Consider the following 17756-nt stretch of genomic DNA (forward strand, 5'->3'; position numbering starts at 1 on the left):
TTTTTACCAATATAAGAATCGAGATTAAAAGAATAAATTAATCAAAATTAATAATAATTAAAAAAAAGTCTCAATTTGCAATTGGGGTGCCTATTTCTTACTATAAAACTAAAATGCCAAATTACTCGAAATCTGTGGTCATTAACGCAAAAGACGACAAATCGACTGGCGGGCTTCAGATCTTCATCGAATTCAATCTGGAAACTTCTCTTTTAAAATGGCGAGGGACTTGAGCCTCGTCAAGGTTTTTGGCTTGCTGTGATCTCCACGAAAGGCCTAGAATTGCGATCGAGAATGTCGAGCGCGAAGCAGGAGGAGGAGAAGAATTGGCTTCTATACCGATTTAAAAAGTTGATCTTGACGCAGGAGAAGGACGAGAAGCCGGCCGATAAATCGCCCCACGTCAATATCAAGATCACGGGCCAGGTAGCACCTCCATCTCTTTCTTCGTGAGTTTGGTTTGCCGGATCTCATTGCGTTTTTGCTTCTTGGAATCATTTCGTTGGTAAAGTTGTGATATTTTTGTTGGTTTTTTTATTGGGAATGATCGATCAAGTTTATAATCCCATATAATTCTAGGATTATGACATGGGAAAGCGAGATGTTAGATCTTCTTCTTTTGATGTGCTTAATATCACATATGGTTGATGCCATTTCCAATGTATTACTTCACATTGAGCAGAGAACATAGTCGAACATGAGATGGTGATTGCCATTCTTTCTTTCTTGACATTCATTTCAATTCCAGACTTGGAATCCTCCCTATATTGGTTTGTCTTTTCTACCATGATAATTTCTTTCTTATGCAGGATGGAAACGATTTATATTTTAGGATCAATCGCAGCGCCCAGCTGCGGAATCTTATGAATGTATACTGCAAGCGGCAGTCATTGGATTTTAATTCCATTTCTTTCCTCCTTGATGGCCGTAAGCTGCATTGGGACCAGACCCCAGATGAAGTAAGTCATTAACACTTTAGTTGAAATTCAAGTACTTAATATAATATTATAATCATTGATAAGGCATTAATTCTGGTTTTATTTTCCTTCATACTTACTGAATGAACTCCTTCAAACTAGAAGTTCAAATTGTTGTGTTATCATTTGAGGTTTCATAGTTCAAAAGTCAAAACAACTATTTGCATTTTGTTACTTTCCTCACCATTCATCTCTGTATTATTTACAAATGTTGATAAACTAACTGCTACACATGTTTTCTTGCTGACCTCTAAAGATAGGAAGTAGTTTGCTAAGTTTGATATTTTGCACAGTAGTTCCTGTAATATATTGAACCCATTACTTGAGGATTAAGTTTTCCTTCTTTTTTCTTTTCTTAATGTCCTTTTTTAATTGGGTACCAGCTCCATTGAAATTAAATAAAATATAACTTGATAGATTGAAAATAGAAGATATATAACTTGATAGATTTTGTCAAAGCTAACTTACTATTAAATTTGAAAAACTTACTATTAAATTGGTCTGTAAAATCCAATTAGGTTGAAATGATTTAAAATAAAATAAAGAGATTTATTTTGTTGTTCATAGAATTACCCTAGAGTAAACATAGAGGCTAGGCCTTTCTGATACATAATTTGGATCTCGCTCGGGACTACGCCAAACTAACCTGGCCAATGATCAAGCCTACTAGGCCAAGGAAAGAATGCAGATGGTTGGTCCCACCCCCGGCTAGATCAAGGTAAATATGGATGACGCCTACTCATCGGGCGACTATCAAGCGGAAGCTGGAGCCGTGCTCAGGTGAAGGTGGAGCTCGGCTGCCCGTGGAAACTTCGAAACCTAGTTGCTGAGTACAAATCCTTATTCAGCTCTTCTTCAAACTATCGACTCATATATGTATATAGAGAAGTCAATCGTGCGGCTGACTGGGCGGCCAAACGGGATAAGACTGCGTCTCAGACCGTCTTATTAGGGCCGAAAGATCACATTCCCCCGATCTTTGTAACTGCCAAAATTTTGCTCTCACAAGAAACAGAGCCACAAGCCCACAATGGTCCTAAGCAGGAGTACACATGCACAATCTTTTTATGCTATACGTACATGTTATAAGAAAAATATGTGACATTATATGAGTCTTTTCCAATACTTCCAACTAGCATAAGTAAATAGTACTCTTCCCATTTTTCCTGAGCCAATCATTTGGTTAAGTTTTTAACTAAAGTTTATTTAGTTCCTGCATATTTGTATTAATATAGTATAAAATCTGATGATTAGTGCACGAAGGAAGATTTGTGGTGTGGTAAATTACAAATTACCCTTTGACTATGCTAAAATCGATCAGCTCTTAAACTTTAAATTGTCACCCCCTAAACTTATTATGAAATTATTAGGTTACACTCATGTACTTATTGTTTAAAATTACTTTACCCACATATATAATTTTTTTCGTACAAATCTTTGTATTTATAATTAAAGTGAAACTATTAGAATCTTCCTCCAAATTAACAATGCTTGCCCAAATTACATAAAATGCCCCTTTATAATATATTAAACTACCCAAATTATCCTTTTCTCTAATAAATTTGTCTAACAAATATAAATGTGCATTTTGGTAATTTAGGTTGGGTGGACACCATTAATTTAAATAGGATTTCTAACGATTTCACTTTACTTATAAGTACAAAGATTGGTTCGGTACAAAAAATTATACATGAGTAATATAATTTTATAGGCATGAGTACAGAAATACAAAATGCATTTAACTCGAAATTATTATATTTTCTATCAAACATTTGAAAAAGATGTCATAATTTTTTTTTGCTTATTTGTTTGCTTGTTTTTGTAGGTTGGCATGGAGGACGGAAACGAGATTGAAGTTATGAGCAACTCAGGTTTGCCAAACAGTTAATTTTTTTAGGGTTTTTTTTTTCCATGTATACTCCTCGAAAGTTATTTATTTGTTTGTAGACCTTTATAAATTTCCTATTTTTAAATAGGGAAATTACATTTTACCTTATGGTTTGGCTCAATTGCACGTAACCCTCATGTATTTTTAACTTAACTATTTAATCTCCGATTCAGGCTAAAATACAACTATTATTTTTTCCATCATATTTTAATGGTACCAACGGTTAACCAACTTCTTCCACCGTAAGACTATGTTTATAAGATAAAAGTATCCCTTCTACCAAAAAGGAAATACTATTTACTCACCACTTAATACATAGAGTAAAATTATTATTTCATTTTTCCTTCAATAACAAACTAACGGTCTAGTGCTTAATTTAAAAGTACAATAGTTTTGTATAATTAAGCCAAAGTACATAGGAGTAAAACTCTATTTCCCTTTATATATCCTTTCAAATTTATTGTTTTGCTTAGATATTCTTTTAGTTACTTTTTGACAAATATGTGTTTAAATTTAAAGCATTTAATAGATGGAAAGACAAGGATACCCTTAATTGAGGGTAATGTATGAAAAAAAGAATGATGTCATTTCTATATTACTTTACCATTATGGATTTTTTTTAAATTATTTGTTAAATTTAATCCATGGAGAACAATGGTAAGGGTAACTCTTAAAAAACAATACGTTTCCATGTATATATATATATATATATATATATATATATATATATATATATGGATTTTGGAAAGATCTACAAATAAATTAGGGATTTTAGAAGGTATATATATACGTTAAAAAACCTAATTTTTAATTCTTTGAACTAAAAGACTTTTTTTTAAGCAAACATAATTTATACCTACGTAGTTAGGCCAAAATTTAGTGTTGCCTGGATGTTTTAGTTGTGTCATTTAACCTCTTATAATTTTAATTTATGTGTGAATATTAGTTTTGGGTCAAAACTAATAATTTTATTTTATTTTTGCGTTGTATAGCAACTCTTTTTGTCGCATTTTCCTAATGTCCAAATTGCTAAAGTGAGCTCTATCATTTTTTTTCCTTTTATTGGTGGAATGTAACATATATAATTTGTATTTTTTTTATTAATTGTGTACCACTGAAATTTACTCTGAATAATATTTTCAGGTATATATCATGAAGAAAAGCATGCTGAAGAATATATTTTGAATAATACTATTCCTTCTAGTCAAGTGTCACCCATTCAAACCCAACCACAATCACCACCATCCTCACATTATATTGCTGCGAAGAAAGAGGAAACCGATGGGCATATTAAGGCAATGAGACCTTTAGAGGAAAATTCGCCATATTCAATTAGTAGATGTATCACTATGTTTAATAATCTACAGCATTCTTCAGATGATGATATGTTGAAAGCTGTGGAGGTATTCACTAAAAGTAAAGATAATCGTGAAATTTTTGTGTCACTCAAAGAATCACAGAAAATGGTCTGGTTGAAGAAAGCAATGAACAAGTTGTAAGTGTTTATATTGATTGTTATAAGAACTCATTTTTTTTTGCCTTGTATTGTGTGTTTGTAATAACTTTTTCTAATAACACAAAACAATATGGAATTAATTGATAAGTTTGATATTTTGTATTATAGTCGCTCTTTCCTTTTCCTCCCATTGTAGCTCTTGCAATAATATATTGAAAATCTTGATGACTGCATGTTGAAAATTAAAAAAGGGATAATTTTACCTAGATCTCCTAATTTATTTATTATGACACATTGATCCCTTTCTTTTTTTTTGAAAAATAAAATTTGAGGATGAAATTTCAATTAATTTCATTAAGAATGTGTTTAAAAAGAAATATAAGGGAGATTAAAGTTGCAACAAAAAAAATTAAAAGAAGATAAATCTCATTTTGCTATGGTAGGATAAATAAGACCCCTTTCTCCTAGTAGCTCTAAGGGAAATGATGAGGCTTATATCTATATTAGCTTCTTTTTTGATCGAAATTGTTACGAGAAGAACTTAACATCGAAATTTTATCAATTTCATAGACGAAATTGATAAAAATTTAGATGATAAAATTATCCCAACTAAAGGTAGAACTCGATAGTATCTGATATGTTAGAAAGAACAACCTATATCTAACGATATGTGGCTTGATCGTCGTGACTTAGAGAAATACCACCATGATATTTTAGAGCAGAGGAGGGACACATTCGACGGAGTCAAGTTCTCTCCCACTTGGGGAGGATGATGTAGACATCATTGACAAGAAACGATAGTGTGTATACTATCATAAAAGACGCCAATATATAATAATTCTCTCTATAGGGATCTTGTTCTAATCGAGTTTATTTATTATGTGACATTTATGGTCAATTATATATATATTTTTTATTTATTTAGAGTGTCTTTTGCTTATTCTTATTATAAATTTATATGTAAGCCCATTGTGCTTTCTATTGAGGTTAATGAAGATTTTTTATTTCCTCCTTTTTATAAAATTTGGTGTGAAAACATTTTTAAGAGTGAAAGTGTGAAACTCCGTTTCTTTTTCTCTTCTTATATTATAGCCTATTGGGCTTTTCCCTGAAGAAATAAAAAATCACAGAAGAATACCAAGGTAAGAAACATGCTTTTGATAGCAAGTTTTTTCCACTTAAAGTGGTTTAATCTATTCTTTAAAATTTGAACAATCGACTCCTTAAAACTCATATTTTTGGTACGTGAATACTCCTCAAATCTAATTAATTCTTAATATTTGAGATGAGAGATTAGTACAAAATTAATCTTTTATATAATTATTTCTATTATATTTTAATACACATTCGTATAATCTATCCCATGGGATTCCATCGAAATTTAATTTGATTTAGTAAAAGTCTTTCATTATTAAGTATTTAAGTCTACGACTCCAATAAATCATTAAATATAAGAAAAAAATTAAAACTTATATTTTGATTATATTACAAATAAAGTCATCTGTTTTCATTATTTTTAAAGATGGCTTCTTCTTTTTTTTGTGAGAAAGATATATAAATTAAATTAAAAATTACATAGAGAATACATGTTGAGGTGTAATTCCATATCTTCCTAAATAAGTAGAGCTAATGGAATTCATTTCATTTTCTTTATTAATTCCAGACAGCGAAATCCACTTCTAAATAAAATAATTAAATCATCTACTTTTAATAGTTTTTAAAAATAAAGATTTTTAAATACAATCCAATCTTCTGAAATAAAATAAAACCATTAACTTGTTAGTTCTGACCATAGATTGAGACACTAGAATACCAATTCCATCAAATGAGTTCCACAAATTCCTATTTAAATTTGAGAAGGAGAGTCTATTTAAAAAAAAAATTAATGAATAAAAGAAGAAGAAGAAGAAGAGAAGAAAAGCATATAATAAACATATCAAGTTAAATAACCAAACATAACACCTAAATTGGGGGTATATTCTCAGGCATATGCTGAATTAATTTTAACGTTTTCAAAATAGAAATTAAAATGACCTAAAATATCCATAATTTGATCTTAAAATATGGTTCATTATTTAATTTTGCCTTAATCTTAAAATAATTCGCTCAAGGTATTAAGATTATGTTACATATATAAAATCATTAATAGAAAAACACTACTGCTTAAATATTCTTGTGGCATTAAACTATCTTAGTAAGCCCATTGGTTGACGAAAAAGAAGAAAAGGAATGTCTATATATACATAATAAGTTTGTCTTTTCATTTAGAACAAGAAACGAAGAGATAAAAAGAATGTCTAGAACTAAGATAGAAGGCAAGAAGTCAACACAAGCCAATCCGAAGATCAAGAAGACGGCTGCCCAGCAGTCGACGCACATCAGGATCAAGATAAAGAATAGTGTATCCTCTCCATCTCTTCCATTGAAGAATTTCTTCTTGTTTTGTGATCTAGAGTTATTTTTGCTCTATGTTTTTAATGTCTTAAATCTATATTTTACCTTTAATACTTTAAAAATTCTATGATGTTAATTTTCTTATTAAGACGAGAGCTGAATTAAGATAATATTAATACCCTTGAGTACTTTAAAAAAAAAATAAGTTTAAAATTTTTTAAAAATTAGATTTTAATGTCTAATGAGAAGGATTCTAGGTATTTTAATTTTGAAAATTGATCAAAATACCGTATATCGTTCACACCATACTATATAAATATTTATTAATTATATATTTTACTTTTATTGTTTTAAAAATACTCGGAGTTAATTCTAATATATAATATCATTTGACATTAAAATATATTATTTTATTTATTCAAAAGTTTGTAACTCATCTACATGATGAACTAATAAGATAGTGTTGAATTTAAGCAAAACACAGGGCCAAATAATAAATAATTTATATGGCAGGGTGTGAATAATAATAAAGACAAAATATAAAAAATATGATAGGGGTGAATGATAATAAAGACAAAACACGAGGGGTTTTTGATAAATGTCGGTATAATTTACTCGGTGAACACTTTTATTAATTAAGATTTAAGAATATTGATGATGTTATTTTTTGGTACGATATTTTTCTTTTAATTATGTAGGATGGAACTGAGTTATGTTTCAGGATCGACCCACATGCTAAGCTGCAGAAGATCATGACTATATACTGCGAGAGGATGTCGGTGGAATTTGACACCGTCCGTTTCTGTCTCAACGGTGAGAGGGTGAGAGGGGTGCAAACCCCAGAGCAGGTAAATAAAAAAAGCTCTCTTTTTTGAAACTAGGGCCGTCAAAATAATCAAGCCGGCTCGAGCTTGGCTTGAGCTTGACTCGATAATGCTCGATTAAGCTCAGTTCGAAAATTGGATGAGCCGAGCTTGATCATTAAAGCTAGGCTTAAAATTAAATTCGAGTCAAGCTTGATCCTGAGCCGGTTCGATCGCGTCAACTCGATAAGATTCGAATATATATATATATAATATCAAACTAATATGAACCATCAGATTAAAATCCTTTCACCCATTTAGAATTTCAACCATTATTTTCTGACATAATTATCTTTATTGTTTGTAATTTATATTTTAGTTGCTTGTAGTTTTCTAATCCATTTATCTTTATTGCTTGTAATTTATATTTGGTAATATTTATATCTTTATAGTTGAATTAGGTTTTATTTTAAGCTTGATTCAAGCCTAAATTAAATTCAAGCTTGTTCAGGCAAAAAAATGGTTTAAAATTACTAATTGAGCAGCTCGTTTAAGCTCGAAATTAGCTCATGTTTGAAATTGGCTCGGATTGAAATTATTTCAATTCAAGCTTGATCATAAAGACAGGCTCGAAATTAATTTCAATCCAAGCTTGATTAGAGCCGGGCTCGATCAAGCTTGGCTCTTTACACCCCTATCTGAAACCTTATCTTATCGCTTTATCCGGAAAAAAAAATCCTTATATTTTATCAAAAAAATATTTAAAAAAATTACTTTAGAATGTTAACTTAGGGACTTTTTTTTGAATATTTTTAATAAAAGATAGGCTTTGTGTTGTGGTTTGTATTCTTAATATTTGTAAACTGCATCTTATATTCTATAAAATATTTAGAACAAATCTAGTTATTAGATTCATTAATTGAACTTAACTAGGCTTGTATATTAAGTTAACTACACTAAATATAATACCAAAATACCCTTAATATTGATACTGATAGAATATATTCCTAATCTAAGGTGTGTTTTATAAATTCTTTCTAAAATGTAGGGGCGATTAACAAATGCTAAAAACACAGAGTGTTAATCGTAAATGTGTCAAAGTAGGTGTTAAATCCAAATTTCTTACATTTTTTTATGGTAAATTTGCATTTAAAACCCTAGACCTTTATTAAATATTCGTAGAAGTACTCTATGTTAGTTTAATACTAAGATATTTTTTTCTAAAACAACTAAAATGAGATTTTAAAGTAAGAGAAAAAGAATAAATTCAAAAGACTTCAAAACAAGAGAATAAGAGCAAATTAGCTTATGCAAGGTTAATAAATATTTTAAACGTAATATTTTTAGTATAATTAATTTAATCTAATAGTTTCTTCGTTTAAATTAAGTTTATAGATCCAAGAGCAATGTGTTTTCTGTATTATTATTGATAAAAATATAAGACTTAATTTATAAATACTAAAAGAAAAAAAAATAGAGAGTATTTTTTTTTTTATCATTCATGAGCTCGAAAGTTAAATATGGGTTGGACAAAGGGCCAACCCTCCCTAGATACAGAGGCACTTTAGGCTCCACTGAGCTTTTAGCTGTCTAGTCTAGGCTTCAAGCCAAGACTTGTTCCAAGTCATTGCGTTGCCAAGCTGTTATTCCAAGCTAACCGCACTGTCGAGCCATTAACCGAATCGAGCCAAGCTATCAAATTACCAACCACCAAATAATTCCTTCCGTTTCTTTCCTTTGCAAGGTTGGAATGAAGGATCAAGATCTAATCGATGCATTTATGAACCAAGATGGCGGAGGTTTGGAAGCACACAAGATTAAGATTGCTGGTAGTACCAAGTGTTGAAGCAATTAGAAGTCATGGAGTTCGTCCTTAATTTCTTCTTTCCGTTTAATTAAAGTTGTGGATGTTTGTTTATGACTTCTGAGTAATTGTGTTTATTGACTTGTTCCCTAAATTGGCATGGAGGAAAGTTATGATGGAATAATCTTTCTGCTTAGGGTTTTGAAACTAAAAAAAAGTGTCTACTTTTGCATCAAATTTCCTCTTTAGTGTGTGTATAGTAGACAGCATTTAGATGAAGATGTTTTCGGTTACATCTCGACCCATTAAGTCATGTTTCAGTGGCGGGAGCCAGGATTTTTTAACAGGGATATATTACAATATCTTATGAAAGCAAAAATTCATATATATATATATATATGCATGGATAGCCATGCCGGCGATATACCGGCACGTAGCACGAGAGGTGCCGCACGACACCTCTCCTAATAGCTTCGTCATCGACCTCGTCGTTGAGCTCGCTGTTGCCGTCGCCGCTGGCCTTCGCTGTCGCTGCTAGCCTTCGCCGTCACCGCTCGCCCGAGCGCGACGACCGAGAGCGACGACGGTGAAAGCCAGCGGCAACCAAGGTGGTACATTTTTCTCTCCTTATTTTTCGGCAACTGCCGCGACACGACCATCTTTGTATATATGTCTTAAGTATTGATCATTTGAGATATAATATTTACACTTTTGAGATAAATATTTATAATAAATGATATTGACATAAATTAATTTGTAAATCTTCTATAATTTCATCTCAAATATTCCTTAATAGAGATATTTTATGCCAACCTTTGGCAAAGTTTCTAAGAATATTAGAAGCAAAAAATTAAAATAAATTTTTATATATTTTTCTTAAGTCAAATATATAATTATAATTATATATGTATATATAGAGAAATTTGTAATCATATTGACTAATCATAGTAACTAGTCAATAATTTTAATAAGTATAAAAAATTATGAATAATAACTGATTAAGTACTTCGTTAATGATGGCTTTTTACTTTTATTACGATGTGATTAGCTTGGGCTCATAAGAGAGATAATACGATTTTTAATTTTTCCTATTAATAAAATAAAATGTTAATGAAGTGGGACCAGTCAAATAGTAGATTTACTGTAGCAACGTAGCACACTTGGAGTGTCAAAATACGAAAGAGCAGCTCGGCTGGATTGAAGCTCGAGCCAGACTCAGCTTGGCTTAAGCTGAGCCGAGCCTGAGCTTATTTTTGAGATTCGATTTAAATTTCGAGCCGAGTTTGAGTCGGAATCGGCTCACTCAAGCTCGGCTCAATAGGCTAGTTTACAGTCGTGCATAGCATCTTCCGAGAAATTAAAGGCATTCATTTATTTAACGTACAGTATTTTGACGTTATGAATAAATAATAATGACTAATACCCACCTCCATAATAATAATGACTAATATTTTGTAACAGGTCTTCTGTTATATCAGTTAGTTAAATTTAACTAGAACTCTAGGTTAAGTTTACTATAGTAAAAAAAATTATAAAAATACCTTCGACCAAGTCTTACTAAGAGCATTTTAGTTATTTTAGAAATAAAATAACTTTACTTAACGAAATATTTTCACGGTGTTAGTTTATATTTAACCTAGGGTATTTCCTATATATATTTACTAAATCATAGGGCTCGATTTATAAATAGTAAAAATATAGGATGTTTATTAAAAAAAAATAGGGTGTTATGTGCATATTTTTACAAATATTTATTTGTTGGCCCATGTTGACAATTTAGATATTATAATTATAATCATGTAAATAAATATTTAGATGTTATATTTGATGTGATGATTTATTTCACAAGAGATTTTGACTATTCCCAAGCTAGCATCGATGCCAATAGCACGACAGATTTGGACTATTCCCCTCGACAAGAATGCCACATTCATCGTCATCCCCTACCCTCCTCTTCCTCCACCTTCGTTAACTAGATCCTCTGGCCTCTTTTAAATTTATGGACAACCAGCTGATACTGCAAGCAAGCTTACTATCATATTGCTATGCATAAAGCCGATCCCATGTCAATTTGCTTGACTGCTGTTCAGGACTTTAGCCTTTTGACCTTTTTTCTTGATGTTCTTGTTACTTGCGACGGCTGTTTCTCCTTAAAACTTTTAATCATATTGAAAACCTGCATTAAGGAAATACTTGGAAAATTTAACTCTAGAGATAACATGCAGTCCAAGAATTCAGGAACTAAAGACTCGTTGGCTCTGATTTGGCATGTATAAGATGTTACAAAGTAGATGCTGTACAGATTTTACCTTTCTTACTCCAGACGTCAACCCAATGGATGAAATGGAATTTTCATCAACATATTTCCAATGTGGAGTGCATTCCTCCTGATTGTTGCTCAATTTATCTAAATTACCTTTAAAACAGCACAAGAATGCAATGAATAATAGCATATCTAGAGAAACCAATGCTGTGATTTCAAGCAACAACACAGAAAGAAAACAAATACAAACCTTTCGTAGTCAAAATCATCAGCTCAACAAACATTCGAAGACGAATGTGAGAGAATATGTGAACATGCTCTCCAACATCTTCTCTACTGACCACATTGTAATCCCTTTTGACGTCGAGGTTAAGCAACTTGTTCAAATACTTATCCATCTCTGCTCTCCTAGTTATTACATTAGTTAACTCTTCATCCAGTAGAACTGATGGGAATTCCCATAACCCTGCAAGCAATCCTTCTTCTGGCCTCTTGACTAGAAGAAAAGCATTCCTTTTATCTGTCCCAGATGGCATCTCTTTTTCAGACACTTCTACAATTTGAACAACACAAACGGCAGAAAAATCATTCCGCGGTTTGGCCTTCAATACTTTTGTTGGAAAATCTGTAACCTTTACTTTTTCACTTCCTCTAGAGAGCGAGAATGCTCGGCACTGGGGCTCGGCTCAGCTCAACTTGAGCCGAGCTTGAGCTTGATTAGAGGAGGAGGAGGCGGCGGTGACAGGGACGGCAACTTATCTCACAGGAGAAGGAGAATGCTGACAAAATGGAGGAGGTCGACAAATAGGAGGAGGCGACAGCAGCTTGCCGATGGAGGACGAGGAGGCCGGATGAGGAGGTAAAAGAGGAGGATGAGGAAGCAAAGGAGGAGGAAGATGAGGAGGTCGACACCGACAAAGGAGGCCCAGCCCTAGGCCGAAGCTGATAAAGGAGGAGGCCAACGCCGACAGAGGAGTAGGGTTTTGAAATTAACTTCGAGCCGAGCTCACGCTAGTTTTCCCTCACCATTTTATTTGAGTTGCTAGCAATATTTTGCACTATAGTGCCCAAAATATATGAAATTTTATCTAAGCCCATTACTTGAGGATTAAATTCTCCTTTTCTTTTTTCTGTTCTAAAGGTCCTTTTTTAATTGGCTACCAGCTCCATTGAAATTAAAATAAATATAACTTGATAGCTCGAAAATAGAGGATTGAGAAAACTAGACTTCCAAGTTCATCCCATGGGATTCCTTCCATCAAAATTAAATTTGATTTAGTCAAAGCTAACTTATTAAATCTTAGATCATGTGATAGATTAAATTTGAAAATTTTGCATTTAACACTCTTCTTTTTAGACTTATTATGTTTTGCGCCATAGGTTTTCCTCGTATTTCCCAATTTTCGAATTGAAATACACAATACTTGAAAGGAGAAAAGGTTCAGATTTATCGTTATTACGTACGTAAAAGCTAATTAATTAAGTTGGGAGGATTTAAAATCAAAATAGAGAGAGAGAGAGAGAGAGAGAGAGGGGCGTTTTGGATAAGAGAAAACGAAGAGCATTAGTAACTCCAAATTGCAAGGTGTGAAATGTAATTACTCCGAAAGACAAGGTGTTAAATCCTTATATTTTTAAATTTAATTTTGTAAATATAGGAAAATTGATTAAAACCATCGTGTCAACCTTATCGAAGGATGTGAAGGAAAATAAAAGTAAAATGAATAATATTTTTTTTATTGTCGCTAAATGTGTGTTAATACAACGATCACATATATCAGACAGTTTCGATAATGCCAGTTCAAATCCTATAGCTCTCTTATATTCTCTTTGAAATATGATCAGAGTTGTTAGATGCATACGATTGATATCCAGATGACCTTAGTATTTAAAGGGTACATCGTAGGTATCCCAAAATATTATTATTCAAAATAAATTTCTTTTCCCCGGAATGATAAGCTCTATGTTCTAGTTAAACCTTTCTTGGAAAGCACACTAGTTGACCCCCCGACTATAAAATGTGATTTAATGTCAATGAGAGGAGAGGAGAGGAAGAGGTGTGTCGTCTCTCCGCGATATCCGATATCCGAGAGAGGAGAGAAGAATGTCGAAGGCTTCGAAGGAGAGCAAGAAGCAGCAGGCAGGCCAATCGCCGCACATCAAGCTCAAGATAAAGAATTCGGTATCAATCCATCCGTCTGTTTTCGTTTGGGAATTTTACTTTGTTTCTTTGATCCGATTGTGTTTGCCATTTGATACCCAACAAAAGAGAAAAAAAAAAAGAGAAGAAAGGAAAATTTCTCATCCATCTTTAAAATTTGAAAATTATTAGAAGAAGTTTCTATTTTTCTTTTGACATATTTGTTTCAGATATATCTTGCAGAACATCATCTTTGATTCATTTTGAAAGGAATAATGTTTATTTATATTAACTACAATGCCCTTCATGCATTTCTGTTGTAGAATGAGAAATAAGATGAGCAGAGAAACAATAGCACCAAAATATATTGATTTTCTTATGAATAAAGTTGAGAATGGTGAGAATTTTTTACGAGAAATTTGTACATTTAGCTTAAATCTCATTGTAATTTAGCACAATTAAAGATCTCACTAGAAATAAAGTTATAGACGTTTGGATAAGTTTTCTGCTGCATCTAAAATAATACTAATCAAAATTTCAATAATAAAAATAATTTTAGCTTTACTCAACCTTTGTTGTTTTAAGCCAAAGGAAAAGCATGTCGAATTAATATGCATTTATATTGAATCTCATCTCATAAGAATTAATGAGATGAGATCTTTCCTAGGTGAATACATTAATTCATTCAGAGACAAATCATATAAACTCAATACAATGTTATCCCAGAATCTTGCTTCATATTCTGGGATGCTTCCTCTGTGAAGTTTTAGCATGCATAAGAAAATAGAGAAATAGAAATCCAACATCTTTGTGAAAATTATGAAGCTGTATGCATGTATGACACTCTTTGCCACATTGCCCAATACTTTCAACTAAATGAAATACTACTCTTTTTATTTATTTGCACTGATAATTTAAATACAAAAAAAAAAAACAAGACATAGAGACTCTCTGAACTATCCAAATGTTTTAAAATGAGTCTTATTATGTTAGCCTACCATTTGCTTTTCCTAAATGACATAATTGCTCTCATTTTTCTCCCTAAATTTATAGTAAAGACATTTACGTTATCTCTCTCATCTTTTCCAAATATTTTCCTTCTCCCAATAGCTAGCTACTACTCTTTTTCCTATCAAGCTCTCTCAACTTCTCTCCTCATCCATACATTTCTCTCTCCTAATTCTAGGTTCAATCTCTCCCAAGTTCTATGATAGCCTTCTATGGAATTGTGATAGTTCACCCTTCTTATGTCACGTTCTTTTTCTTTAGGAATACAAGTGATATTGGATCAAAATTCATAGGGTAGAGATGTAATCTAGCCCATAACTTAATCCCGTTCATGCATATCTGTATAAATATCTTATAAAATTAGGAACTCAGGTAAAATAACTATTCATATTGTATCTCTTTATACTTCTTTACTTTACTAAATTATATCAGGGCCATTTTATCATTTGAAAATTTGCTCAATATATATCAATTTTTGCTTTGTAGATATTATGTCCCTGTAAAATCTGATGATTAGTTCAAGAAGGAAGATTTTTATGGTGCTCTTACCTTCTCTTTCTATGTTATGAAGGATGGAAATGAGGTATTTTACAAAATCAGACCACACGCTAAACTGAGGAAGATTATGGAACTTTACTGCCAACGGATGTCGATGGAATATGATGCTACTCAATTCCTTTTCGACGAAAAACTGCTGCGGGGCGATCAGACCCCAGAAGAAGTAAATTATTGGCATTTGTTTGAATTCAAAGTAGTCAATTTAAGGAAAAATTATGGTGTATCTAATGTGGTTTGGCTCGGTTTCAACTTACCTCTGCAACCGGTAGTTAAATATTAATGAGATATAGAAAGACTCAATTACAGTCATAGAAATAGAGCTTATTTGACGATAATAGGTGTAGTTTGGTCATTTATACTATGAATTTTGGATGAAAAATTTAACGGTTACAAATTGATTGGACCAAAAGAATGTTAAGTGCTTAAACTTGGAGTACATGAGTGTTTGAAATCGAGCTTAATCAACTATGATTTATCTTTAATTTAAGATATAATTACACTAAGACTCCTTGAAATATTATCCATTTCTATATGCACCTCCTCCTCATTTTTCTTCCAGTATGCATTAACTTCCTAAACTTTAGGGGTTAATGTGTACTATAAAGAGGTGCATAAAAAGAAGAAGCAATAATTCAAGAGCTCTAGATGTAATTATCTCATAATTTATGAACTAATGCTGGTTTTTCACTGGTTTCATAGCTTGGTTTGGAGGATGAGGATGAAATCAATGCCTTTCCGCACCAACTCGGTGGAAGTTAGCGAGATGCACTGCTTTGTTGGTAATCTCAAAATTCCTGAAGAAATTTGAGGAAATGGAGTTCATCTTAGTGCTGTGGTTTCAAGCTGTGGATTTGTGGTGTTGAACTGCTTCTTTTTTTTTTATATAATTATTTTTTTCAACTGACTTGTTATCTATTTTCATTTGTGGAGAACTATTGGTATGTTTTTGTTATCTAGTCACACAGAGCCTCTGTGTCACTAGTTATGGAGTAATCTTCTTCTTTGGAATTTTAGAGTTATATATATATATATATGGTAAATACTTCGAGCGTTTCTTGAGTGCCATAGAGTTAATTCTTTATCAATCAGTTTGATAAAGATCTAACTGTTAGGATCTTTAAGGATATAATAGGAAGAAAGATATTACTTGTTCAGTAGATAATTTTTTTAGATAAATAATCTTACACATTATTTTTTAACAATTATATTATCTTAATATTGAGAGTAATGTATATATATCAAAATAAGGGTATTGATGTCTTTTACAATTAACTTGATGAAAATTTAATTACATTTTATCTTTTTGATTATTTTTGATTATTTACATATATCTCCCATTAGTTTAAGATTGATTTAAATTAAATTTTAATTGATAGAGATAGAGAATTATATTTCAATTGAAGTTTATTTCTAAATAATAAAATATAAATTATTTAATATTAAATAATATCTCTTATAATTAAGGCATAATTATATTTAAGAGAGAAATCTTAACGGAAGAAAAAAAAAGTGTAAAGCGCTTCTTCTGCACAGTAAAGTTATAGTTTTGTCTACTGTTTTTCTAGATTGGCATTGAAGATGAGGATGAAATTGATGCTTTTGTGGAGCAGGATGGTGGAGGTTCACCAAATGCCTAAGGTTGTTGCATTGTTGGTAATATCAACATTTATGATGCAATTGGAGGAAATTTGGAGTTCATCTTGTGTAGTGATTTCAACCTGTGGATGTGTGGTATTGAGCTGTTGGCTTACTGACTTGTTATCTGTTTGCATTTGTGGAGAACTCTTGGTATGTTATCTCCTATAGCTAGGGGTGAAAATGGGTCAGATAAACTTAGACCCGACCCACTATCTGGTTCGATTTAGATCGGATTCCTATAAAAAGTTTCTATTTGATTCGGATTCAAAAATTTCAGATATGAATTCAGATGTTGATAGGATATAATTTTCAGGGATATCAAATATCTATTTACTCGTATACTTTTTTTAATAATTTACAGTTTTTAGTTTACTTATTTAAATAGTGAATATTGATATTGTTATTAATGATGTGTTATATATTATTTGTAGAGATTAATTTCTCTAATTTTATATGTGTTTGACATACAAAAAATTATTTTTTCATGAAACTCTTAATATTTATGTGTTAATTATGTCTAAATAAAAGATTATAATTCGTTTAAAATTCAATCAACATCCGTTTAAGATCCGATTCTTTATTCCAAAATTATCTGTATTCATTTAGTTAGGATATAGTTTTAAATTATACTATTCGTCTAATATTCATATCCGAATTCATATCCATTATATCCAGACTAAAAATATAAATCCAGATAGGAGCTTAATACTATACGATCTGTATCAGATCAATTTTCACTCCTACCTATAATTGTTGTAGAGTTATATTTCTCCTTGGAATATATATATATATATAAAACTTTTGCTTATTTTTTATTTTATTTGTTT

The 17756-nt window shown here is 31.5% G+C and overlaps 3 protein-coding genes across 6 annotated transcripts; 2 read left to right on the forward strand and 1 right to left on the reverse strand.

Annotated features, from left to right (window-relative positions):
• Nucleotides 1–269: 269 nt before the first annotated feature.
• Nucleotides 270–4395, forward strand: LOC140758315 (uncharacterized). 2 transcript variants are annotated; one of them, XM_073094422.1, is made up of 5 exons: nucleotides 389–426; nucleotides 580–705; nucleotides 810–959; nucleotides 2803–2848; nucleotides 4009–4395. In XM_073094422.1, exons 2-5 carry the CDS (start codon nucleotides 703–705, stop codon nucleotides 4362–4364), a joined length of 555 nt encoding a protein of 184 aa, XP_072950523.1. In that variant the 5' UTR covers nucleotides 389–426; nucleotides 580–702; the 3' UTR covers nucleotides 4365–4395. The 2 variants fall into 2 exon arrangements, with proteins under 2 accessions (XP_072950522.1, XP_072950523.1); XM_073094421.1 differs by lacking the exon at nucleotides 580–705 and having other exon boundaries at nucleotides 270–426.
• Nucleotides 4396–11303: 6908 nt separating this feature from the next.
• On the reverse strand, nucleotides 11304–12243 carry LOC140758335 (adenine DNA glycosylase-like). The gene is made up of 3 exons (XM_073094451.1): nucleotides 11836–12243; nucleotides 11632–11738; nucleotides 11304–11498 (listed from the first exon to the last, which is right to left on the reverse strand). The coding sequence occupies exons 1-3, from the start codon at nucleotides 12119–12121 to the stop codon at nucleotides 11409–11411; spliced, it is 483 nt and encodes a 160-aa protein (XP_072950552.1). The 5' UTR covers nucleotides 12122–12243; the 3' UTR covers nucleotides 11304–11408.
• A 1381-nt stretch (nucleotides 12244–13624) lies between these two features.
• Nucleotides 13625–17127, forward strand: LOC140758317 (small ubiquitin-related modifier 1-like). 3 transcript variants are annotated; one of them, XM_073094427.1, is made up of 4 exons: nucleotides 13625–13767; nucleotides 15305–15454; nucleotides 15991–16070; nucleotides 16857–17127. In XM_073094427.1, exons 1-3 carry the CDS (start codon nucleotides 13690–13692, stop codon nucleotides 16048–16050), a joined length of 288 nt encoding a protein of 95 aa, XP_072950528.1. In that variant the 5' UTR covers nucleotides 13625–13689; the 3' UTR covers nucleotides 16051–16070; nucleotides 16857–17127. The 3 variants fall into 3 exon arrangements, with proteins under 3 accessions (XP_072950528.1, XP_072950527.1, XP_072950526.1); XM_073094426.1 differs by having other exon boundaries at nucleotides 16902–17127; XM_073094425.1 differs by lacking the exon at nucleotides 16857–17127 and having other exon boundaries at nucleotides 15991–16319.
• Nucleotides 17128–17756: the final 629 nt, after the last annotated feature.

The sequence above is a fragment of the Typha angustifolia genome, chromosome 3 (genome assembly GCF_048772165.1).
Source record: "Typha angustifolia cultivar Huaian chromosome 3, ASM4877216v1, whole genome shotgun sequence".
NCBI lineage: Eukaryota > Viridiplantae > Streptophyta > Magnoliopsida > Poales > Typhaceae > Typha > Typha angustifolia.

What these genes read in the sequence shown, in the direction of transcription:
- LOC140758315 (XM_073094421.1), top strand. Translation starts at nt 295, where the DNA reads ATGTCGAGCGCGAAGCAGGAGGAGGAGAAGAATTGGCTTCTATACCGA. An exon ending in ATATCAAGATCACGGGCCAG is followed by an intron (nt 427 to 809) that starts GTAGCACCTCCA and finishes TTTCTTATGCAG; the next exon opens with GATGGAAACGATTTATATTT. An exon ending in GGGACCAGACCCCAGATGAA is followed by an intron (nt 960 to 2,802) that starts GTAAGTCATTAA and finishes TTGTTTTTGTAG; the next exon opens with GTTGGCATGGAGGACGGAAA.
- LOC140758317 (XM_073094427.1), top strand. Translation starts at nt 13,690, where the DNA reads ATGTCGAAGGCTTCGAAGGAGAGCAAGAAGCAGCAGGCAGGCCAATCG. An exon ending in AGCTCAAGATAAAGAATTCG is followed by an intron (nt 13,768 to 15,304) that starts GTATCAATCCAT and finishes TATGTTATGAAG; the next exon opens with GATGGAAATGAGGTATTTTA. An exon ending in GCGATCAGACCCCAGAAGAA is followed by an intron (nt 15,455 to 15,990) that starts GTAAATTATTGG and finishes CTGGTTTCATAG; the next exon opens with CTTGGTTTGGAGGATGAGGA.
- LOC140758335 (XM_073094451.1), bottom strand. Translation starts at nt 12,121, where the DNA reads ATGCCATCTGGGACAGATAAAAGGAATGCTTTTCTTCTAGTCAAGAGG. An exon ending in GATGATTTTGACTACGAAAG is followed by an intron (nt 11,739 to 11,835) that starts GTTTGTATTTGT and finishes GCTGTTTTAAAG; the next exon opens with GTAATTTAGATAAATTGAGC. An exon ending in TGACGTCTGGAGTAAGAAAG is followed by an intron (nt 11,499 to 11,631) that starts GTAAAATCTGTA and finishes TCCTTAATGCAG; the next exon opens with GTTTTCAATATGATTAAAAG.